The sequence below is a fragment of the Kogia breviceps genome, chromosome 1 (assembly GCF_026419965.1).
Source record: "Kogia breviceps isolate mKogBre1 chromosome 1, mKogBre1 haplotype 1, whole genome shotgun sequence".
In the NCBI taxonomy this organism is placed as follows: Eukaryota; Metazoa; Chordata; class Mammalia; order Artiodactyla; family Physeteridae; genus Kogia; species Kogia breviceps.
Window position 1 is genome coordinate 143445934 of NC_081310.1, and position 24898 is coordinate 143470831.

The 24898-nt window shown below is 43.1% G+C and overlaps 1 protein-coding gene across 4 annotated transcripts in view; it reads left to right on the forward strand.

Moving 5' to 3' along the window:
* WLS (Wnt ligand secretion mediator) overlaps positions 1–24250 on the forward strand; it is a 117604-nt gene extending 93354 nt beyond the window's left edge. For 2 of the 4 annotated variants that reach the window (XM_059046421.2, XM_067006018.1), the window contains 3 exons: positions 6068–6221; positions 22776–22988; positions 23271–24250. In XM_059046421.2, coding sequence (XP_058902404.1) covers positions 6068–6221; positions 22776–22975 — 354 coding nt within the window. In that variant the 3' untranslated portion in view covers positions 22976–22988; positions 23271–24250. The remainder of the gene's footprint in view (positions 1–6067; positions 6222–22775; positions 22989–23270) is intronic. The other 2 variants (XM_059046439.2, XM_067006024.1) reach the window with 1 other exon arrangement.
* The last annotated feature ends 648 nt before the right edge of the window (positions 24251–24898 follow it).

Genomic DNA, 24898 nt, shown 5'->3' on the forward strand with positions numbered 1-24898 from the left:
GAGAATTGCTACTCCAGCTTTCTTCTGCTTTCCATTTGCATGGAATATCTTTTTCCATCCCCTCTCTTTCAGTCTGTATGTGTCCCTAGGTCTGAAGTGGGTCTCTTGTAGACAGCATATATATGGGTCTTGTTTTTGTATCCATTCAGCCAGTCTGTGTCTTTTGGTGGGAGCATTTAATCCACTTACATTTAAGGTAATTATCGATATGTATGTTCCTATTACCATTTACTTAATTGTTTCAGGTTGTTCTTGTAGGTCTTTTCCTTCTCTTGTGTTTCTTGCCTAGAGAAGTTCCTTTAGCATTTGTTGTAAAGCTGGTTTGGTGGTGCTGAACTCTCTCAGCTTTTGTTTGTCTGTAAATGTTTTAATTTCTCCATCAAATCTGAATGAGATCCTTGCTGGGTAGAGTAATCTTGGTTGTAGGTTTTTTTCCTTCATCACTTTAAATATGTACTGCCACTCCCTTCTGGCTTGTAGGGTTTCTGCTGAAAGATCAGATGTTAACCTTATGGGGATTCCCTTGTGTGTTATTTGTTGTTTTTCCCTTGCTGCTTTTAATATGTTTTCTTTGTATTTAATTTTTGACAGTTTGATTATTATGTGTCTTGGCATGTTTATCCTTGGGTTTATCCTGTATGGAACTCTCTGTGCTTCCTGGACTTGATTGAGTATTTCCTTTCCTATGTTAGGGAAGTTTTCAACTATAATCTGTTCAAATATTTTCTCAGTCCCTTTGTTTTTCTCTTCTTCTTCTGGGACCCCTATAATTCGAATGTTGGTGCGTTTAATGTTGTCCCAGAGGTCTCTGAGACTGTCCTCAGTTCTTTTCATTCTTTTTTCTTTATTCTGTTCTGCAGTAGTTATTTCCCCTATTTTATCTTCCAGGTCACTTATCCGTCCTTCTGCCTCAGTTATTCTGCTATTGATCCCATCTAGAGTATTTTTCATTTCATTTATTTTGTTGCTCATCATTGCTTGCTTCCTCTTTATTTCTTCTAGGTCCTTGTTAACTGTTTCTTGCAATTTGTCTATTCTATTTCCAAGATTTTGAATCATCTTTACTCTCATTATTCTGAATTCTTTTTCACGTAGACTGCCTATTTCCTCTTCATTTGTTAGGTCTGGTGTGTTTTTATCTTGCTCCTTCATCTGCTGTGTGTTTTTCTGTCTTCTCATTTTGCTTATCTTACTGTGTTTCGGGTCTCCTCTTTGCAGGCTGCAGGTTCATAGTTCCCATTGTTTTTGGTGGCTGTCCCTAGTGGCTAAGGTTGGTTCAGTGGGTTGAGTAGGTTTCCTGGTTGGGGGGACTAGTGCCTCTGTTCTGATGGATGAGGCTGGATCTTGTCTTTCTGGTGGGCAGGTCCACATCTGGTGGTGTGTTTGGGGATGTTGGTAGCCTTATTATGATTTTAGGCAGCCTCTCTGCTAATGGATGGGGCTGTAGACCTGTCTTGCTCTTTGTTGGGCATAGGGTGGGGTGTCCAACACTGTTTGTTGCTGGTCCTTGAGTGAAGCTGGGTGTTGGTGTTGAGATGGAGATCTCTGGGAGATTTTCGCCGTTTGATACTGCATGGAGCTGGGAAGTCTCTTGTGGACCAGTGTCCTGAGGTTGGTTCTCCCACCTCAGAGACACAGCCCTGACCCCTGGCTGGAGCACCAAGAGCCTTTAATGCACACGGCTCAAAATAAAAGGGAGAAAAAATAGAAAGGAAAGAAAGGAAGGAAGGAGAGAGGGAGGGAAGGAAGGAAGAAGGAAAGGAAGGAAGAAAGCAAGAAAGGAAGGAAGGAGAGGAAGAAAGGGAGGAAGGAAGGGAGGAAGAAAGGGAGGACAGAAGGAAGAAAGGACGGAAGGAGGGAAGAAAGGAAGGAAGAAAGGGAGAAGACAAAATAAAGTAGGATAAAATATAGTTATCAAAATAATTATTAAGAAGAAAAATTTCTATTAAAAAAAAAGGGTCGGTCTAACCCTAGGACAAATGGTGTAAGCAAAGCTATACAGACAAAATCTCACACAGCAGCACACACATACACACTCACAAAAAGAAAAAAGGGGAAAATAATAGTATATCTTGCTCCCAAAGTCCACCTCCTCAACTTGGGATATTTCGCTGTCTATTCAGGTTTTCCACAGATGCAGGGCACTTCAAGTTGATTGTGGATCTTTAATCCGCTGCTTCTGAGGCTGCTGGGAGAGACCTCCCCCTCTCCTCTTTGTTCGCACAGCTCCTGGGGTTCAGCTTTGGACTTGGCCCCACCTCCGCGTGTAGGTCGTCCAAGGGCGTCTGCCCTTCGCTCAGACAGGACAGGGTTAAAGGAGCAGCTGATTCGGGGGCTCTGGCTCACTCAGGCCGGGGGGAGGGGGGGGCACGGATGCGGGGCGAGCCCGCGGCTTCAGAGGCCGGCGTGACGCTGCACCGGCCCAAGGCGCGCCGCGCTTTCTCCTGGGGAAGCTGTCCCTGGATCCCGGGACCCCAGCAGTGGCGGGCTGCACGGGCTCCCGGGAGGGGCGGTGTGGAGAGTGACCTGTGCTCGCACACAGGCCTCTTGGTGGCGGCAGCAGCAACCCTAGCGTCCCACACCCGTCTCTACTGTCCGTGCCAACCGCTGCGGCTCGTGCCCGTTTCTGGAGCTCCTTTACGAGATGCCCTTAATCCCCTCTCCTCGCGTCCCAGGAAGCAGAGAGGCAAGAAGAAGTCTCCTGTCTCTTTGGCAGCTCCGCGCCCGTTTCTGGAGCTCCTTTAAGCGGCGCACTTAAACCCCTCTCCTCGCGCACCAGGAAGCAAAGAGGGAAGAAAAGGTCTCTTGCCTCTTCGGCAGCTCCAGACTTTTTCCCGGACTCCCTCCCGGCTAGCTGTGGCGTACTAGCCCCCTACAGGCTGTTTTCACTCTGCCAACTCCAGACCTTTCCCTGGGATCCGACTGAAGTCCGAGCCTTAGCTCCCGGCCCCCGCCCGCCCCGGCCCGGTGAGCAGACAAGGCTCTCAGGCTTGTGAGTGCCGGTCGGCACCGATCCTTTACGGGAATCTCTCTGCTTTACCCTCCACCCCCTGTTGCTGCGCTCTGCTCCACCGCTCCGGAGCTTCCCCCTCCGCCACCCGCAGTCTCCGCCCGCGAAGGGGCTTCTAGTGTGTGGGAGTCTTTCCTCCTTCACGGCTCCCTCCTGCTGGTGTAGGTCCCGTCCCTATTCGTTGTCTCTGTTTATTCTTTTTTCTTTTGCCCTACCCAGGTACGTGGGGAGTTTCTTGCCTTTTGGGAGGTCTGAGGTCTTCTGCCAGCGTTCGGTGGGTGTTCTATAGGAGAAGTTCCACGTGTAGTTGTATTTCTGATGTATCTGTGAGGAGGAAGGTGATCTCCGCGTCTTACTCTTCTGCCATCTTCTCGCCTCTCTCTCGAGACTCATCCTATTTAAGATAATATTCCTACTCTTGTGTTGTATAATGGTTAGGAACACCCACCTTTTTGGTGGGTCAGAGCCACAACTTTCTGGCTGAGCAATCTTGGGCAAGATACTCTGTGTCACAGTTTACCATCAGTTGAGTGGAGATATTACCTGCCTACCTCATAGAATTGTTATTAAGACTAAATGATATCTTCCACATACAGTTCTTAGTACAGTGCCTGACACGTCATTAGCACTGAATAAACGTTAACTATCATTATCCTTGTTATTATTTCTAAAGGTCTTAGCTTTGTTAATATCTACGTTAACGATTTGTTTTAAGTGATAATAAAGGAATATATTTAGGTGATTTGACCTATTGACTACTCATTTTACTTTTAAGTGTAATTTTTATGGTTTACTATGGACTGCAATATTTTCTTTTTACTTCTTAGATATTTCCTAAAAGTGACTCTTTCTAGACACCCTTTCTACCTCCCTGTATTTGTGCTGGCATTCTTGCACGCATCCCTGTGCTTTTGCCCGTATTGATTCAACAAATATCTGTCTGTAGACCGCCATTGTGTACCAGGCATGCAGGGGGGTGTTTCCTTAGATGGATCAGTTATGCCAATCCCAGCAAGAATCAATTTCAGCAAAGTTGTCAATACTGAGTATTCCCAGCTTGTATTATGGAAAGTAGGCTCTCCTGCAGGCCCTTCCCCTAGCTGAGGGGCCCACTGCCTTAACAGAGTAGAAGAAAATAAGAACTGGCTTACTACTCCACATTACCTTTAGCTCTCCCAGCCTCATTTCCCCTCCTTGATCACATGAAGAAGAGTTCCCTTTGTTATGATAGCAGGTACATGGATTTCCAAAAACTATTTTAAGGCTACTTCTCCCCCTCCATTATATGCATTAAAAATCATCTTAAGTATGCTCTAAGTATTGTAATTTTTATAAAGTTAGGATATTCTGTATTTAAAAGTAAGAAGAGTGACATTTGGAGATGTTTCTAAGAAGCAGTCCTATATAGCTTGACTGCTGGTACATTTTTCTAAAATCATTGATGGTTATGAAATCCTTCTTTGCCAAAAAAACTTTCCTGAGCATGTCATATAAAGTGAATTATTTCCCAAAGTAAATAAGGGTTAGTGGTGGAGGTTTGTTTATGAATCACAAAAATGAAAAATTATGTATTAACAAGGCCAAACTAAAACTGGCAAGTGTATAATCCATTAACCTGGTTAACTGACACTCCAGGTCTTTCAGAAGGAGATACCTGTCCTTATAGCTTTATTCTGCCTGGGGCCCCTGTGGGTCATGGGTTATACAGAGGATACCAAATGAATATAGACCCACCGCCTCATAAACAGGAGGTGAAATCAACCTACTTGTTTAAGTCATTAACATTTAGAGGTGGCTTGCCATCTAACACTTTAGCTCCTAGAAGGAGGGGCTCCTAGATATGGTTTATATAACCCAGCCTCATCACAAGAACATCTGTCCAATACTTTCTTTTACTCCCATTTAAGATTTCCTGTAGCAAGCAGAAGCGGTCAAAATCATTTCATTGATCTCAGAGCTGCCACAAATCCGTAGTTCCTCTGCTCAACAGTTTTCTTGACGGTTCTTAGTGCAAGCCATATGTCATCAGCCCTTAAAACACATACCAAGTCATTAAGACAAAACCAGCCTCAAAACATTCTTGCCCAATTGTAAAGCATATGAAAGCTTCCTAATTACCTTCGTGAGTGACTTACATAGGGTGACATTATAAAATAAGATTTTTTGAGTGTTTGCTGTGTGCCAGGAAATTTTTGTGTGTGTGTGTGTGGTACGCGGGCCTCTCACTGCTGTGGCTTCTCCCGCTGCAGAGTACAGGCTCCAGAAGCACAGGCCCAGCGGCCACGGCTCACGGGCCCAGCAGCTCCGCGGCAAGTGGGGTCTTCCCGGACCGGGGCACGAACCCCTGTCCCCTGCATCGGCAGGCGGACTCTCAACCACTGCGCCACCAGGGAAGCCCTAGAAATATTTTTACTTAATTCTGCTTAGTAACCCTGAAAGTTTTTGTTTTGTACTTCAGAAAACGGAAGTTTAGAGTCTTAATCTTCTCTTACATTAAACAGAAAGTGAGTGATAGAGTCTGGACTTGAATCCAGGTCTCTGACTTCAAGCCTGTGTCTGTCTGCTTCTCCATACTGCCCCACTCAGGAAAACTACTCACTCCGAGCACCCATTTGTTTATTTAACCAACCCTGTGGTATATCAGGTGCTGAAGATACGGCAGAAAACACAGCAGAACTGGTCTCTGCCTGCACGGAGTTTACATCCAACTGGGAAGACAGGTAGCAGAGGAGGAACTATAATTGTAGATAAGCGTTAAAGACTCAAATGCCATTTCGTTAAATTAGGGATAATGATGTGCTGCCGTTTTAGGAAGAGACACTACCCAGGTGATGCTGATGTGCAGCCAAGATGAGAACCACTGACTTTGTGCCTGACACATAGTAAACCCTCAATTAGCCTTAATTCATACTAGTATGATTCAGATTACAAGACGGAATCTTACATGGCCCTTCGCTTTCACATATACGGAAGAGACTTGGTGTTTGTGTTAGTTGGTTCCTGTGTTGGAGTTGTTTCTTCTTGGTTCCAACTGAATGTCACTCCTTTATCCTGTAGGTGACTGAAGGCCATTGGAAGTGGGGCGGCGTCACGGTCCAAGTGAACAGTGCCTTTTTTACAGGCATCTATGGCATGTGGAACCTGTATGTCTTCGCTTTGATGTTCTTGTATGCACCATCCCATAAGAACTATGGGGAAGACCAGTCCAATGGTGAGTTCCAGCCTCTTTGGCATAGCTTTAATCAGGATAAGTAGGCTTCTGTCTCTACAAGACTTAGATAGTAAAGGCTCTGGGTTTCCCAGTTGAATGTTTCCTCCAAGTGTGAATGAACACCTCCAGAGACTCTGGGGCCATAAGACAAAATGCCAGCATAGGGCAGATATTTCCATTAAGTCCTCATTTTTAAAAAGTCTTTAAAATACATTGGGAATATTGCATTCTAGTCTACAATATCTCCCGGTCTTAGTACAAAAATTAAATTTACTTTCCTCAATTTTTTGAACAAAATTGACTGTTGGAAAGTGTGCTACATTTATTCTTCTAGTTTGAGGACCACCGTCTGAGATATCGGGTGGGTAGGGACTGGGCCCTGAATGGAAGCGGAGCTAGCTTCATTTTTCCCCTGCTCATTTTCCTGCAAGCCTGTTGACGCATCCAAACCAGTAGCTATTCTTCTGTCCCCATAGCCTTCCTCCCCTTAAGTGCTAGTATGTGCTGTCTTTGGTGCTGCTGCAAGGAGCCTTGGAGAACTTAGTCAGTCCAGTCATTTTATAGATGAGGAAACTGAGACCCAGAGAAGGGAGAGGCTTGCCTGGGGTTTCTCTACCAGCCACGGCAGAGGCAAATGGACATTACTGCCTGGGCCAGTGCTGTTAACATGGAAGAGGTGACCTGGTAAACAACACATCTGAGAGCTCCTTTTTCTTTGCATACTTAGGCCTACATTGTTTGGCTCCACCCTTATTCTTTCTTCCCTTTTTCATGCCTGCTTTACCCTGGCCATGTGCCTCCTATTCCCCAAACAAAAGATGCTTTTTGTCAAATCAGAACCAGTGCCCTTCACTCTGCCCTGAAGCAGAGATCAGGGCTTTAAGGTCTGCATGTCTGCGTGGCACCGAGGGTTGGCCTTGCTCATAGGAAGTGCTCAGCAAGTGTCTGCTGAGTCGATAGATTCATATCCTCCCTCCATCTGGGCCTGATAAAACCCTACTTGTCTCTTAGGTCCATTCAAAATGTTTTCTCCTCCTTCAGACCCATTTCTGATCACCCCAGTTGGAGTCTGGCAAATTACATTCAATAGAATATTGTTGCCATGGGATGTTGGTAGGCTTTAGTAGTCAAATGAGTTTGAGAATCATTGGGTTTTTAATCAGCATTAATATGATTTTACTGCAAGATATCTTAATGCCTTTAGCACTTTAATTTGTACTACATCTTAAATGGGTGGGGGTAACCGCACTTCCAAATTATTATTTTTAAAATTTATTTATTTATTTATTTATTTGGCTGTGCTGGGTCTTAATTGCGGCACATGGATCTGTAGTTGTGGTATACAGGATCTTTAGTTGTGGCATGTGGGATCTAGTTCCCTGACCAGGGATCAAACCCGGGCCCCCTGCATTGGGAGCGCAGAGTCTTAACCACTGGACCACCAGGGTAGTCCCACTTCCAAATTATTAAATCATTTGGCCCTGGAACCCTTTTTCCAGGCATGGTATCTTTTGGAACTAGTGTTCTGAAGAGCAGGCCTGGGGGAACATGACTACACTTTTCACATGACACTCACTGTGTAGGTGTAGTAGATGAGTTTGCCTGTGCCTTCTCTCTCCTGCTGGAACACTTAACTCCTTAAGGGCCAGGATCGGTTCTTAAGGGTGCTTTGAAAATGTTGAGTGCATTAATGCTTTAGAAATAAGAGTTCTAGATTAGCTTTCTTATTTCACAGATGGGCCAGTGATCTTGAGATAGGTCATCTTGAGATGACATGAGGGATGGAGCAGGGAGAGGAGGGCATCCGTGCTGAGGGTCAAGGGTCATGGAATGGTCTCAGCCACCATCTGTCCCCAGTATTACGCCTGCCTCTTCTGTACAAAAGCATTCTAGACATCAGGCCTCTCTTCCTTTCTACGAGTTCCTGTCACACTATCAAGTCCATCTCTGGCCATGGGTCTTGGGCAAGAATAAAGACCTTTGGCTCACCTACCCACCTGCCCAACTCTTGGTTTGATTGACTTCCCTTCTACAAAGCTTGTGAGCCAGGTAGCCTTCAGCTTCCTTTCCACTGCTAGCACTCTGTGTTTTACTACATGCATGGTAATGGGAGTGTGTAGTCTCTTAGTGGCCCTCCATAATGCCAAAGGAAGGGATTCTGGGCATGTGAACAAGAATCTTGATTTCATTTCCTGGCCATCCTCTTGGACCTTGACAGAAACCATATGGACTTTCCTTGACTTGAGAGTATTAAGCAGGAACCTAGTAGGTGGAGTTCCTGCCTTCCAGGGAAATACCACCTAAAGTAATGGCTGGACTTCCTGGGATGTTGGAATAATAATCCTAGCGGGTAACAGTTATTGAGTACTGACTGTGTGCTACAGCACTTTATGGACGTAAACTATTCTGCTTGTTTTTGCTGTGTGACTGGTGGCGAACTGCTTCCCTCTCTGTGCACCACTTCTCCCACCTGTACGTGATCTCTTAAAATCTTTTGGGACCGTAAAATTCTATGATTCTCTTCATTCCCGTTAGCAAGGAAGGGGCAGAAGAGCACCTCCTTTCATAATGTGGCAGCCCAGGGGGTGATTCTGTCACAAATAAGGGATTTCTAAACACTGGTGAGAATTCGCCCAAGCCCAGCACTTTCAGGCACATGGGAGGCCAGAGCTGTGGCCAGGCCTGCAGAGGCAGGATGACTGCCTGCCACCCTGTGGGGTCAGATGCTTGAGCTGCGAGCCAAGTGTTAGGCAGCTCCCATGAGGACGTCTTACTCAGCACAGCAGCCACCCTCCTAGGCTTCGAACCTTGCCGTTGAGACTAGAACTTGATTTGTTCCCCAACAGATTTGATGTTTTTGAAGTCTACACAACACACACATCTGTAATTTCACAGAAAGCTCAAAAGCTATTCTCAACAGGAGGTCATATCCACTGAATCCCTTGCAAAGAGGTGTTTGGAAATGTCCATGGCTGTACTGGATTGTCATTTATGACTGGGACGTGCCACTGGCATTTAGTGGCCAGATTCTAGGGACGCTAAATGTCCTACAAGGAGCAAAACAGTCCCTTATAGTAAAGAGTTATCCTGCCCAAAATGCCAATAGGGCCCTTGTTGGAAAACATTCAAGCAATCTAGCAGGCAGACTCTTTTGGGACCCTGTTCTGATCATAAACACAATTTTTAGTCACACGATTTAGCAGCCCTGCAGTGGTGACATGACCCACTGTGACTTTGCAGAAGCCCATAAGCCCCTAGCAGCTTGTTGTGCCCTTAGCTTACCTGGCTGGTGCTGTGCCCTGTGCATTTGGAAAGGGCTCTTCCAAGTTGGGTTATCCGATCATTTTCCTTCTCTGCTCTCTTCCCTTTTCATCTCTTCATCGGCCGCCAGATCACACAATGTATCATAGGAATTATGGAGCGTTTGTCAAGATTTTGAAGCTCCTTGGAAAAAGCTAATTTGGAATATTACATGGAAACCTAGAAGATGAACTCTCAGAGGGATACACTGTATTTTTTTAAATACATCTTTATTGGAGTATAACTGCTTCACAATACTGTGCTAGCCTCTGTTGCACAACAAAGTGAATCAGCCACGTGCATACATACATCCCCATATCCCCTCCGTCTTGAGCCTCCCTCCCACCCTCCCTATCCCACCTCTCTAGGTCATCACAAAGCACCGAGCTGCTCTCCCTGTGCTATGCTGCTACTTCCCACTAGCTAGCTATTTTACATTTGGTAGTGTATATATGTCCATGCTACTCTCACTTCGCCAAGGCTTCCCCCTCCCCTCTGTGTCCTCAAGTCCATTCTCTATGTCTACATCTTTGTTACTGCCCTGCCACTAGGTTCATCAGTACCATTTTTTTATTGTTGTTTTTTTTAGATTCCATATAGATGCGTTAGCATATGGTATTTGTTTTTCTCTTTCCGACTTACTTCACTCTGTATGACAGACTCTAGGTCCATCCACCTCACTACAAATAACTCAGTTTTGTTCCTTTTTATGGCTGAGTAATATTCCATTGTATATATGTGCCACATCTTCTTTGTCCATTCATCTGTTGATGGACATTTAGGTTACTTCCATGACGTGGCTATTGTAAATAGTGCTGCAATGAACACTGTGGTACATGTCTCTCTTTGAATTATGGTTTTCTCAGGGTATATGCCCAGTAGTGGGATTGCTGGGTCATATGGTAGTTCTATTTTTAGTTTTTTAAGGAACCTCCATACTGTTCTCCATAGTGTCTGTATCCATTTACATTCCCACCAACAGTGCAGGAGGGTTCCCTCTATACTACACCCTTTCCAGCATTTACTGTTTCTAGATTTTTTGATGATGGCCATTATGACCAGTGTGAGATGATAACTCATTGTAGTTTGGATTTGCATTTCTCTAATAATTAGTGATGTTGAGCATCTTTTCATTTGCCTCTTGTCCATCTGTATGTCTTCTTTGGTGAAATGTCTATTTAGGTCTTCCTTGCATTTTTATTTTTATTTTTATTTTTTATTTATTTATTTATTTTTTTGTGGTACGCGGGCCTCTCACTGTTGTGGCCTCTCCCGTTGCGGAGCACAGGCTCCCAACGCACAGGCTCAGAGGCCATGGCTCACGGGCCTAGCCGCTCCGCGGCATGTGGGATCTTCCCGGACCCGGGCACGAACCCGTGTCTCCTGCATCGGCAGGCGGATTCTCAACCACTGCGCCACCAGGGAAGCCCTTCCTTGCATTTTTAAATTGGATATTTTGTTTTTTTGATATTGAGCTCCATGAGCTGTTTGTATATTTTGGAGATTGATCCTTTGTCCGTTGTTTCATTTGCAAATATTTTCTCCCATTCTGAAGGTTGGCTTTTCATTTTGTTTATGGTTTCCTTTGCTGTGCAAAAGCTTTTAAGTTTCATTAGGTCCCATTTGTTTATTTTTGTTTTAATTTTCATTACTCTAGGAGTTGGGTGAAAAAAGATCTTGCTGTGGTTTATGTCAAAGAGTGTTTTTCCTATGTTTTCCTCTAACAGTTTTATAGTGTCTGGTCTTGCATTTAAGGCTTTAATCCACTTGGAGTTTATTTTTGTGTATGGTGTTAAGTAGTGTTCTAATTTCATTCTTTTACATGTAGCTGTCCAGTTTTCCCAGCACCACTTATTGAAGGGGCTGTCTTTTCTCCATTGTATGTTCTTGCCTCCCTTGTTGTAAATTAGGTGGCCATATGTGCATGGGTTTATCTCTAGGCTTTCTATCCTGTACCATTGATCTATATTTTTGTTTTTATGCCAGTACCATACTGTCTTGATTACTGTAGCTTTGTAGTATAGTTTGAAGTCAGGGAGCCTGATTCCTCCAGCTCTGTTTTTCTTTCTCAAGATTGCTTTGGCTATTCGGGGTCTTTTGTGTTTCCATACAAACTGTAAAAATTTTTGTTCTAATTCTCTGAAGAATGCCATTGGTAATTTGATAAGGATTGCATTGAATCTGTAGATTGCTTTGGGTAGTGTAGTCATTTTGACAATATTGATTCTTCTAATCCAAGGACATGGTGTATTTCTTCATCTGTTTATGTCATCTTTGATTTCTTTCATCAGTGTTATAGTTTTCTGAGTACAAGTCTTTCACCTCCTTAGGCAGGTTTATTCCTAGGTAGTTTATTCTTTTTATTGCGATGGTAAATGGGATTGTTTCCTTAATTTCTCTTTCTGATTTTTTGTTGTTAGTGTATAGGAATACCAGAGATTTCTGTGCATTAATTTTTTATCCTGCAACCTTACCAAATTCATTGATTAGTTCTAGTAGCTTTCTGGTGGCATTTTTATGATTTTCTATATATAGTATCATGTCATCTGCAAACAGTGACAGTTTTATTTCTTCTTTTCCCATTTGTATTCCTTTTATTTCTTTTTCTTCTCTGATTGCTGTGGCAAAGTCCTCCAAAACTATGTTGAATAAGAGTGGTGAGAGTGGACATCCTTGTCTTGTTCCAGATCTTAATAGAAATGCTTTCAGTTTTTCACCGAGTATGATGTTTGCTGTGGGTTTGTAATATGTGGCCTTTATTATGTTGAGGTAGGTTCCCTCTGTGCCCATTTTCTGGAGAGTTTTTTTTATCATAAATGGTGTTGAATTTTGTCAAAAGCTTTTTCTGCATCTATTGAGATGATCATATGGTTTTTATTCTTCAATTTGTTAATATGGTATATCACATTGATTGATTTGCATATATTGAAGAATCCTTGCATCCCTGGGATAAATCTCACTTGATCATGGTGTATGACCCTTTTAATGTGTTGTTGGATTCTGTTTGCTAGTATTTTCTTCAGGATTTTTCTGTCTATGTTCATCAGTGATATTGGTCTATAATTTTCTTTTTTTGTAATATCTTTTTCTGGTTTTGGTATCAGGGTGATGGTAGCTTTGTAGAATGAATTTGGGAGTGTTCCTCCCCCTGCAATTTTTTGGAAGAGTTTGAGAAGAATCAGTTTTAGCTCTTCTCTAAATGTTTGATAGAATTCACCTGTGAAGCCATCTGGTCCTGGACTTTTGTTTGTTGGAAGAGTTTTAAGTACAGTTTCAGTTTCATTACTTGTGATAGGTCTGTTTATATTTTCTAATTCTTCCTGGTTCAGTCTTGGAAAATTGTACCTTTCCAAGAATTTGTCCATTTCTTCGTGGTTGTCCATTTTATTGGCATATAGTTTGTAGTAGTGTCTTATAATCCTTTGTATTTCTGTGGTGTCAGTTGTGATTTCTCCTTTTTCATTTCTAATTTCATTGATTTGCATCCTCTCCCCTTTTTTTCTCAATGAGTCTGGCTAAGGGTTTATCAATTTTGTTTATCTTCTCAAAGAACCAGCTTTTAGTTTTATTGATGTTTGCTATCATTTCCTTCATTTCTTTTTCATATATTTCTGATCTGATCTTTATGATTTCTTTCCTTCTGCTAACTTTGGGGTATTTTTGTTCTTCTTTCTCTAATTGCTTTAGGTCTAGGGTTAGATTGTTTATTTGAGATTTTTCTTCTTTCTTGAGGTGAGATTGAATTGCTATAAACTTTCCTCTTAGAACTGCTTTTGTGTTCCATAGGTTTTGGGTCATCATGTTTTCATTGTCATTTGTTTCTGTGTATTTTTTTTATTTCTTCAGTGATCTCTTGGTTATTTAGTAGCTCACTGTTTAGCCTCCATGTATTTGTGGTTTTTACAGTTTTTTTCCTGTAATTGATTTCCAGTCTCATAGCGTTGTGGTCAGAAAAGATGCTTGATGATTTCAATTTTCTTAAATTTACCAAGGCTTGATATGTGACCCAGGATCACCAGAAGTGATCTATCCTGGAGAATGTTCTGTGTCTACCTGAGAAGCAAGTGTATTCTGTACCTTTCGGGTGGAATGTTCTATAAATATCAATTAACTCTATCTGGTCTATTGTGTCATCTAAAGCTTATGTTTCCTTATTTATTTTCTGTTTGGATGATCTGTCCATTGGTGTATGTGGGATGTTAAAGTCCCCTACTATTATTGTGTTACTGTTGATTTCCCCTTTCATGGTTGTTAGCATTGGCCTTATGTCTTGAGGTGGGTTTATGCACCCTATGTTAGGTGCCTAAACATTTATAATTGTTATATCTTCTTCTTGGATTGATCCCTTGATCATTATGTAGTGTTCTTCCTTATCTCTTGTAACAGTCTTTCTTTTAAAGTCTATTTTATCTGATATGTGTATTGCTACTCCAGCTTTCTTGTGATATCCATTTGCATGGAATATCTTTTTCCATCCCTCCATTTTCTGTGTGTGTCCCTAGGTCTGAAGAGGGTCTCTTGTAGACAGGCATATATATGGGTCTTGTTTTTGTATGCATTTAGCCAGTCTCTGTCTTTTGGTTGGGGCATTTAATCCATTTATGTTCAAGGTTATTATCGATATGTATGTTCCTGTTACCATTTTCTTAATTGTTTTGGGTTTGTTTTTGTGGGTCTTTTTCTTCTCTTGTGTTTCCTGCCTAGAGAAGTTTCTTTAGCATTTGCTATAAAGCTGGTTTGGTGGTGCTGAATTCTCTTAGCTTTGGCTTGTCTGAAAAGCTTTTGATTTCTCCATCGAATCTGAATGAGATCCTTGCTGGGTAGAGTAATCTTGGTTGTAGGTTTTTCTCTTTCATTACTTAAAGTATATCCTGCAACTCCTTTATGGCCTGCATAGTTTCTGCTGAAAAGTCAATTGATAACATTATGGGATTTCCTTTGTATGTTATTTTTTGTTTTTCCCTTATTGCTTTTAATATTTTTTCTTTGAATTTAATTTTTGTTAGTTTGATAAATATGTGGTTTGATGTGTTTCTCTTGGGGTTTATCCTGGATGGGACTCTCTGTGCTTCTTGGACTTGGGTGACTATTTCCTTTCCCATGTTAGGGAAGTTTTCAACTATAATCTCTTCAAATATTTCCTCAGACCCGTTCTTTTTCTCTTCTTCTTCTGGGACTCCTATAATTTGAATGTTGGTGTGCTTAGTGTTGTCCCAGCGGTCTCTGAGATTGTCTTCAATTCTTTTCATTCTTTTTTCTTTATTCTGCTCCTCAGCAGTACTTCCACCCTTCTGTCTTCCAGCTCAGTTATTCATTCCTGTGCCTCAGTTATATTCTGTTACTGATAACTTCTAATGTATTTTTCATTTCAGTTATTGTGTTGTTCATCTGTGTTTGTTTGTTCTTTACTTCTTCTAGATCTTTCTTAAACATTTCTTGTGTTTTCTCAATCTGTGCCTCCATTCTATTTCTGAGATTCTGGATCATCTTTACTATCATTACTCTGAATTCTTTTTCAGGTAGATTGCCTGTTTCCTCTTCATTTATTTGGTCTTATAGGTTTTTACCTTGCTTCTTCATCTGTGACATATTTTTCTGCCGTCTCTTTTTTTTTTTTTTTTTTTTTTTTTGATGAGTGGGATTGTGTTCCTGCCTTACTGGTTGTTTGGCCTGAGGCTTCCAACACTGGAGTTTGTAGGCTGTTGGGTAGAGCTGGGTCTTGGTGCTGAGATGAGGACCTCTGGGAGACCTCACTCCGATGAATATTCCCTGGAGTCTGAGGTTCTCTGTTAGTCCAGTGGTTCGGACTCAGAGCTCCCACCGCAGGATCTTTGGCCAGGCACCCGGCTCGTGAACCAAAATCCCACAAGCCTCCCAGAGGCGCCAAAAAAAAGGGGGGGGGAGAACAATAACAAAGTAAAAAATAAAATTATACTAAGAAATTAAGAGATATATTAGAAAGAATGTAAAAATAAAAATAGAGGTGAAACAACAACTGGAAGGCAAAACAGAACCACAATAGTAAAAAAGAGGAGGAGAAAACGTAGAAAAGGTGGAAAAGGCCTTTGCTATGGAGGGCATGGCCTAAGCAGGGGTGGGGTTTGGGCAGTGGGTGGGCCCTATGCTTAGAACCCACAGGACTGGAAAAGGCACTGGGGGTGTTGGGGGTGGGGCTTAGGCTCAACAGAACAGAAGGGGCTCAGGTGTACCTCCCGCCTCTGGTCTCAGAGCACTGGGGACCCCACCTGGGAGCTCAGTAGGTTTCCCGGGCTTGAGTGGGTGGGGCCAACGCCCTCTGCTCCTCTCCCGCTCCTCTGGTCCTGGAGGTCCCTCCTGCCCGCCTCTCCTGATCTCCTCCCAGTCTCCCTCCTATACCCCCAGGACCCACACAGCCTGGAGTTGGCCTCTGAGGGTGTAGGACCTGGCCCGAGAGTCAGGCAGACTTCTCTGGACGATTGGGCAGGGGATGCGCTGGGCGTGCTTCCCCTGATCTAAACCTCCAAGGGTGAACCCCTTCCCCCTCTCAGCCACCCCTCAAGGGCACCCGTCCTGTCTGGCCTCCACTTCGCCTACCTCCTCAGTCCCCCCACATCCTACCAGTTCACTTGGGGGTTCCTCCTGTCACCTTGGGTTTCGAGGTACCCCACCAGCATCCTGCCGGTGCCCAAGTTGTGGGGAGATGCGAACTCCTCATCTTCCCTCACCACCCTACACTGTATTTTTAAATTCTCCAACTCCCTGGATGGCATTCCTCCTCCTTCCTCAGCCTTCCCATGCTCCTTTTCCTTTCTTGTGGAAAGTTTTTATTTTTAAATGGCTTGGACTCCCTCCCCACTCTAGCTTTTAAGGTCCAGAGCCAAGAATTTGGATCTCTTGCTATGGAGAATGAATCCTAGGTATGTGGCTCTTCTTGCCTTTGTGAGATGGATCCTGAGTGGAGCTCTGGAGAAAGCTCATTTCCAGGAACTTGGCAAGCAGTTTCTGATGCAGCAGAGGCCAGAGGGGCTAAGGAAAGAGAAAGATCCATTGATAAGTGTTATTTTGTTTGGGAGATGGTGAGAGATGCCGAGAAATGTGTCCGTGGGGCGGGGAGGGGGAGTGGATAGGAAGGAAATGAAAGCAGAGAGCATAGACTTTTGCTTCTCCCTTTTGGTCAAGGAATGGACAGAGAGAAACAAAGCAGGTAGCAGGTTTGAGAAAGGGTCAGTTTCCAAAGAACATTTTCTCCACATAATTCTGTTTATTGTGTGGCTCGGAAAATGAGCCTTAAAAATGAACCAGTGAGTGCCTCAGTGCTTCGCGCTGTGCTGGGTTTGAGAGGATGAGTGACAAAGACACATGCTTGCTCTCACAGAGCTAGTAGTCTGATCTAGGAGACAAGACTTCCTCCTCTGCCTCCTGAAACATGGGACGTGTCAGGACAACTCCAGCCAGGGTGTCCAAGCCAGAATGTTTCATGCTGTCGGCAGCTGATTGGTGCTCCAGGTTCCTAGCTGTCACTTGATCCACCATAGCTGCAGTGTTGGTATAAACACATTCAAATCAGTCTCTCTCTATATATATCATCGTAAAATTAATTTACGTCCATGTTTACTAAACAATTACCCTTAGTTTTGTAAACCATAGTGATCCCAATTATCAGATTCTTATATCAGAACAGGAATGTTTTTGAATGCTTATAATCTGTATTTTGATTGAGGATCATACAGTAGATTTTGAAAGGCTTTATTTAGACTATGTGTGTACTTAATATATGTTAATTAATAAAACTGAATAGGGCTTCCCTGGTAGCGCAGTGGTTGAGAGTCCGCCTGCCGATGCGGGGGACACGGGTTCGTGCCCCGGTCCGGAAGGATCCCTCATGCCGCTGAGCGGCTGGGCCCGTGAGCCATGGCCGCTGAGCCTGCGCGTCCGGAGCCTGTGCTCCAGAACGGGAGAGGCCACAACAGTGAGAGGCCCGCGTACCGCAAAAAAAAAAAAAAAGAAAACAAAAAAAACTGAATAGTTTTTAATGTGTTAAAAATATATATAATGAGACTATCAATGTATACATATGTATCTGTTTACATATAATCATCTTATGTGTATATATGCATATATGTGTATACATATATAGATATACATATACTTTTTTTTCTTTAATTTAACAAAGATACTTTAGACCTTCTCTTTCAAGGACCATTCACATTTTCTGCCGTGCTTCTGATGCCTTTTCATTAAAGCTTTTCCTTTTACCTGTTTCCATAATCAATCTGCGAATCGTTCTGGATGTCTTCCCAGGCAGAAACAAACTGCAACACAGGCTGATGTTAACCCTTAGCCTGGAGCAAAGGCTTCATCTCTCAGGGGTACACCATTGATGCCCTGCACACAGGATACACTGTCCAGATCCCCTCAATCACCAGTTCATGTAGGGAAAAAAAGTTGGAGTTGCTTATGAAGTCAGTTCTTGATACTAGCTTTCATTTTTGTGTTATTTCGTTTATAAAATTCTTAGAAGGTTTTAGAAAAAAAGTGAGAAATGGAATTCCTGACTGGATGGCTATGACAGAGGGAACAGGAGACACTCTAAGTGCCAACAGGTTCTTTTCTATTTCTATTCGCACGAAATGTCTTCTGTCTGACACATTCTTTTTGCTGGAAGCCACAGCAGCAACCCCAGGCCCTGTGTCTTGGTAGCTACCGTTCAGTGTCAGTTTTGCTTCTGGAGGCTTCTGAGGTCTCCTGCTGCTTGTTTCACAGGAAAGGTGGTTTTGGCTTTTGTTGCCTCAGTAAATGTTTGGTTTGAGTCATGAGGCTTTGACAGTGGCTGCCTTTTGTTGCGATCTTTCCCCTGCTTGTGTGTTAAGTGACACGCATCTACCCATGGCCAGGCTGGTTTCCCCTTGATGTCTGTGAGCAGCGATGGAATCGGTCTTCCCTCCAGGGCTGGACTCAGATTCTGAAGTGGGTCTTGATAGCCTGACTCTTCACATGGTCTTCCCTCTGTGCATGTCTGTATACTCATCTCTTTTTATCTCAGAAGGAGAAATTATGGTTATATTGGATTAGGGTTCACCCTAATGACTTCATTTTAACTTAATCACCTCTTTAAAGACCCTGTGTCCAAATACAGTCACATTCTGGGGTACTGGGAATTCGGACTTCAACAAATGGATTGGCAGGGAGGTACAATTCAAGCTACAATGCCAAGATTTCATGCAAAATGTCTAAGATTTATTGTTCCCCTCCTTAGAGGTGCCTGGCACTGAGTGCTGGAGGCACCTTGGAGGTAGATGGGAAATGGCTCACTTCAAGCCTGGTATAAACCAACTTGATCGTTGAAAGGGACTGAGAGACCCTTGAACCCTTCCTACCAAGGCCTCTCTGCCTTATCCCCCAGAAGGCATCACAAAGGCTGAGTCATCCCAAAGCACATCTGTTTTCTAGCTGAGTGTTTGTCCCTAAACCCCAGTGGGGAATTCCAGTGCTGGGGTGCTGGGCTAGAGAGAACCATGTAGAACAGAGCAGGGAGGGGCTGGGCTGGCCCACGTGAGGAAGTATTGGTGGGTGTTTTTTGTTTGTTTTTTTATAATTGCAGCTTTTTTTTTCTTTTCTCCTTGCGTTACGTGGGCCTCTCACTGCTGTGGCCTCTCCCACTGCGGAGCACAGGCTCCGCACGCGCAGGCTCAGTGGCCATGGCTCACGGGCCCAGCCGCTCCGCGGCGTGTGGGATCTTCCCGGACTGGGGCACAAACCTGCGTCCGCTGCATCGGCAGGCGGACTCTCAACCACTGCGCCACCAGGGAAGCCCCGGGTGGGTGTTTTTAATGATCACTTACTGCAAAGCAGATACTGTGCTGGTGATTTACATTCTTTAAAAAAATTTTTTTTTATTTTTAAAGATTTAGAAAACCCACCATCCAGTATTTTGTTAACACCCAAAATGTAGAAAGGATGTAATTGTAAACAACAGTCCTTGGCATGGAAATAATTTAGCTTTACAAACAACACACTCCTTCATTTTCTCATTTTGCCATGAACCAGGGACATCATTACAGAGAGTTATCATTTGAGCTTAGCTTTGAAGGTGAAAATGGGAACAGGTTTGTTGTGGGACTGGGAGAAATTCCACAGAAAAGTCAGGAGTGTTATAGAAAGAACATAAGCTTTGGAGGTAGACACAGATGGTTTGGAATCCTGGCTCCAATATATACTGTGTATGACCTCAAGAAATAAATACAAACTCATAGTATGAGAGCTTTCTGGCTTCCACATCTGGGTAATGAGGTATTAATTTGCCTTAGTGTTTGTGAGGACAGAATTAGGTAGCCCTTATTAATATTAGAAGAATGTGGATCTCTCCCAAATTCTGTGAAACAACCTTGGAATTAAATTAGAAGTGTCCCTTCTTTGACTAAAGTAGACACATTTATACAAATAATTGTCATTAAAATGCTGCCAGTTTTAGGAAGCTGTGCTCATCATTATATCATTAGAGTGCAGTTTATGTAGCTTTCTACATCCCCAGTATGCATTCCAGCAGTTAAAATCAAGCAGCAGCTGCATATCTGTGGATGTCATACCGTAGATGTGGATCTATTGATAGTCCTTTGAGATTAAATCCCGTAGCAGAGATTGGTCTCATTTCACAATGGTTAGAAACAAGCCTTCATCTTATTGTTAATTAGCTGAGATGAACTGACATCATAACTAGGAAAAGAGACTTACTGCAAACTGAAGAATTCTTTTCCTTTCATAATTTATTCTTTTCCATTTATTCTGCCCCTACCCCCTAATAAGAAACATATCACATTTTCAGAAGGGTTTGTTTTGTTTTGTTTTGTTTTGTTGTCTTGGAAGGGAAGAGACTTTGAACAGCAGGAGCTGAGAGAGGGAGGGTAGTAGATGGAGTGAGACTTTGGCAGAAGAGGAGATCTATGGGGTTTGGAGACAAATGGCGGGATCCCTACTCCTGCTATGTCACACTGTCATTTTCCCATCCGTTCCCCAAGGGGAAAATGTTGGTCTTCAAGGTACAATGAAACCACACATGAATCATGGATTTTCCTAGCCAGAGTCCCATTGATCCAGGTCCTCATTCCGGCTCTGCTGGGAGCAAGCCTGGTCACATTAGAGAAATTCATTGCCTATTTGAGCCTTGGTGTCTTCACATCTTGTTAGGAAATATACAGGGCACGCTAAGCCCCTAAAAGTGCGTATGGTAAATACTCATAAATAATAGCTCTCCTTACTATCAGTGCACTGATGTTGTGTGCCATAAACTTCCTTTCATCAGATGCAAATGCAAAATTAATATGCTGAACAATTCATCCAAATTACTGTATGTATATGTCTATGACAGTAACGTATTGTATGTGGATTTGTACTTCACCGGCAGTCTCAATGGTTGTTGGAAACTTGAATATTTACACAGAGGCAGCATAACCTAAGGTTGAGGAGCCTCATTGCTCCGGTTTCAACCCCACATCACTATTTGTCAATTTGAGTCTTGGGAAAGTTACTTGACCTCTCTGTGCCTCAGTTTCTTCTTCAAAAGAATGGAAATGATGAAATAGTACCTCTCTCAAAGGGCTGGTAATAAGGATTAAATGCATAAATATTTGTAAAGTGTTTAGAATGGAGTCAGACATAGGACAAGCACTATAATATAGGTACCTGTTAAAATTAAAAAGCCCAAGTAATTTTGGCTGTTTTTTCACATGATGTGATCTGTGCAGTCATACACATTTTCCAAGACCTGCTAATTGGAATCACATTTTAAGCTTAAATAATTGGTGCCGTGGGTTTAAAACCTGAGTAGAATTACAATGTAGTATCTATTTCTACGAAGTCTTCAGTGAAAGGGATTCCTTAGGTAAACACTTGGAGGTACTAATGGGTCTACAGGGGTGCTCAGGACTCTCTGAAATTTTGATGACTCTCAGGCATGCAGATCATGAAATTGGCTTTGAAGTTTTGGTTGGCTCACCCAGATATGCAAATCCAGAACTAGCTTTGACCAGGAAATTTGGAGGCTTAAGCCCATTCTTGACTGAGGAGTGGACTAGAAGTTGCAGCAGCAAGAATGTAAGTTAGTGACCTGGGAAAACTTGCTCATTGTATAATTAATGGTTCCACATGGCCCCAGGCAGCTCTGTGTAAAGCCTTTAAGCAGCCTTTCCACCCTATTGGTGCATGCCAAGGGCCATAGCATTGGAGTCTGGCCTGATACCCCTTCGGTACCTGATCTACCCATTGTCCTTGGATTGGACACTTGCTAGAACAGCCCCAAATTGCTATTAACAGTTTCTGCAACAGCTAATGACCCTGCTTCTGGGACTAAAGATGCTCCTGGGTAGAGAGCTGCAATTCTAGCATTTCATAAGACTGATTTAGTTGCACAGCTGCTGAGGGTCTACAGTGAAAAACGAATACCTTGGAATACCCCGTGGCACACATGAAGTGCACCAGCCAAGCAGCCTGCAGGGCCAGTGAGTTGGGTGACCCCTAGGGTCCTAAGGCCATCAGATTAATGGATGCCCAGCAATTCCTAAACTAGTGACAAGATATTAGTTGGGCCAGAGATTCCTAAACTAGTGACAAGATATTAGTTGGGCCAGAGCTTTCTTCTAAGTAATAGTATGGAATCCCAATTGAAAACAGTGCTTGTGTGTTTAATTCCATGCTTTGAAGTAGGAAAAATTTCAATTCCAGAAACTATGAAATCATATGTGTACAATGTAAGTAAAAAAAAAAATCCCAGACATAACCTTAACCTTTTGTTCTCCAGCACCCCTCTCTGCAAATATTCCTGTACATGTGCACCCCACATACAGTCTAACTGAGAACCATTGGGTCTTGATGTTTTTCGTTTTCCCTTTGCCAACTGTATATTCACTTGATGGTCTTAAGGCAGGTAGCAGACTTTAAGGGTTTAACACAGAAACTTATTTTTCTCCTGCTAGTTGAGAAGAGGCCACATTATTCCATTTTAGCAGAGGAATACCTTTGTCCATTGGTGATGACTCCAGAACACTGGTGTTGTGTATAATCCTGGGGGCAACAGAAAATTCAGAGCACATTTCTTATGCTTTTTTCCTGGAGGAGAAAACCCCTAATTATTCCTAAAGGCATTACACATAGTGCCCTGTCCAATCTGTTGGTAAATATAGGCAGGTCTTCTTTACCTTCACACGGCCGTAGCTGCTTTGTAAATTATTCACAGCGATTGTGTACGTGATTTTGGAGTCAGACCTACCTTCCTTGGCCTAGTTCCCGGCTCCATCGTGTGTCTGCTCCTCTTCCTGACCCCCATCCCAGCTTCCTCACCTGTAAAGCTGGCAAGACCAGAGTTCCTGCCTCGGAGGGCTCTCGTGAGGATTAAATACGACAAAAACCGCATGGTCGTGTCAATAGACGCAGAAGACGCATTTGACAAATTTCAACCATCACGTATAAAGCATCAAGAATAGCGTCAGGCACAAAGTAAGCTCTATTAAATGTTAATAATATTACGAATAATGTAGGCAGTAAGCTGACTCATCTATCATTAAAATGTCTTCTCTGGGAGACGGAAATGCTAAGAAATTACTGGCAAGTCCAAGTGCAAAGGGTGGGAGTCAGCCCTAGTTTTAGGTGACTGTGCCCTGGTTTTTTCTCTAAGCTCAGAATGTGAAAGAGCTCTGGCATTGGGTGGTTGTTACTGAGACGAATCCCAGCTTTCTCCTTCCTCCTTGATCACATCTAACACCAAAAACCCTGTTTCAGGCGATCTGGGTGTCCACAGTGGGGAAGAACTCCAGCTCACCACTACTATCACCCATGTGGACGGACCCACCGAGATCTACAAGTTGACCCGCAAGGAGGCCCAGGAGTAGGAGGCTGCAGCACCCGGCTGGGACTGTCCCCCACGCCCCAGCCCCTCTAACTAGAGTGGGGAGCGTGCCAGAGAGCTCCACGTGCAAATGAATGCTCTGTCTCTTAGCTGTGGTTTACTTGGACCAGCAGTGTGGATGTTTGTCAGCTTGCCTTCTGATGGTAACTCTGGGAGGAAGATTCCTGCAGCCACTAATGCATTGTGTATGATAACAAACCCTCTGGTATGACACATGTTCTGTGATCATTGTTAATTAGTGACATAGTAACAGCTGTAGCAGGTGGTTAGTAAACCTCATGTGTTGGGGGTGCACTCCTTGGGGGATGGTTTGGGCCAGATGGGGTCTCTATGGAGTGGAATATTTGATTCTTTTTTTTCCTGTTTTAGATTCTAGGATAGAGTTTAACATTCTTTGCTGTCCGAGATGGGCTGGTGTCATAGTCTTCTTGCTCCTATAGTCCATGACCACTTTTTTTTTCCCCTATTTATATCACCAAGTAGCCTATCGAGTTAATATTTAAGTTGTCAATAGATATGTGCCCTTATTTTTTATGGCATAATATAAAATAACTGAATTTCATGAGAAGGTCTGTTACACCAGGGGCATTTCAGCTTTGAAACCAAATCTGTATATCCAATACTAACCAGTCTGTTGGATGTGGGTTTTAAAAAATGTTTGCTAAACTACCCAAGTAGGATTTATTGTATTAAATGGCCTCTGGGTCTGAAAAGCTTTTTTAACCTCTTGCTTAAAATGTGTTTTCTTTTGATAAGATGCTTCAAACAGCCTCAGAAAGTGTAGATCCGATCATTTAAATAAACCTGTATGTATATGCATATATGTATATGCACACCTCATGCTCAGCCAGAACACGTGCATGCAGATTCTTTTCCGTGTTGCGTCTATGGGGTAGGGGGAAACAGCTCTATGAAAAATTGAAATATTTTGCCATCAAATCAAAGTGTTTGGGGGTGGTATATATTTCTGGAAATAGGGTAACGTTTTCTGCACTGGATGGTTAACCTACCTAGGCTGGCATGTGTGACAGAAAGGGTGGGGGGAAAATGTACATGATTTAGAAGTAAATTATGACCCTCCTACCTATGCCCACTTCCCCAGATAGCCTGTTTCATTGTATTTTAACTCTGCCATTGGAGAGACAACGTGGTACAGCAGAGAGAAAGAATACTGGATCTGAGATTAGAAGGCAGAGTTTCCTAGCAGAGGCCCAACATTTATTATATAGCATGACCTTGTTGAAGCCACCTGACCTGGCTGTTCCCTTACCTACAAACTGGCATTCATAAACTTTAACTGCTTCACGGGGTGGCAGTGCAAATTAAGTCAGTTAATGCGTATGGAAATGCATTTTAAACTCTGAAGCTGTGTAACTATGTTCTTTCTGGATTTTAAAGACAATTTCGTGAGTATCCTGTTTTTCAGACACTGATGCCTGGAGGTTTGGGGCACAATCCGTTTAATTTGGCACTCCTTCTCCATCTTTTCTTTTCCCTGATT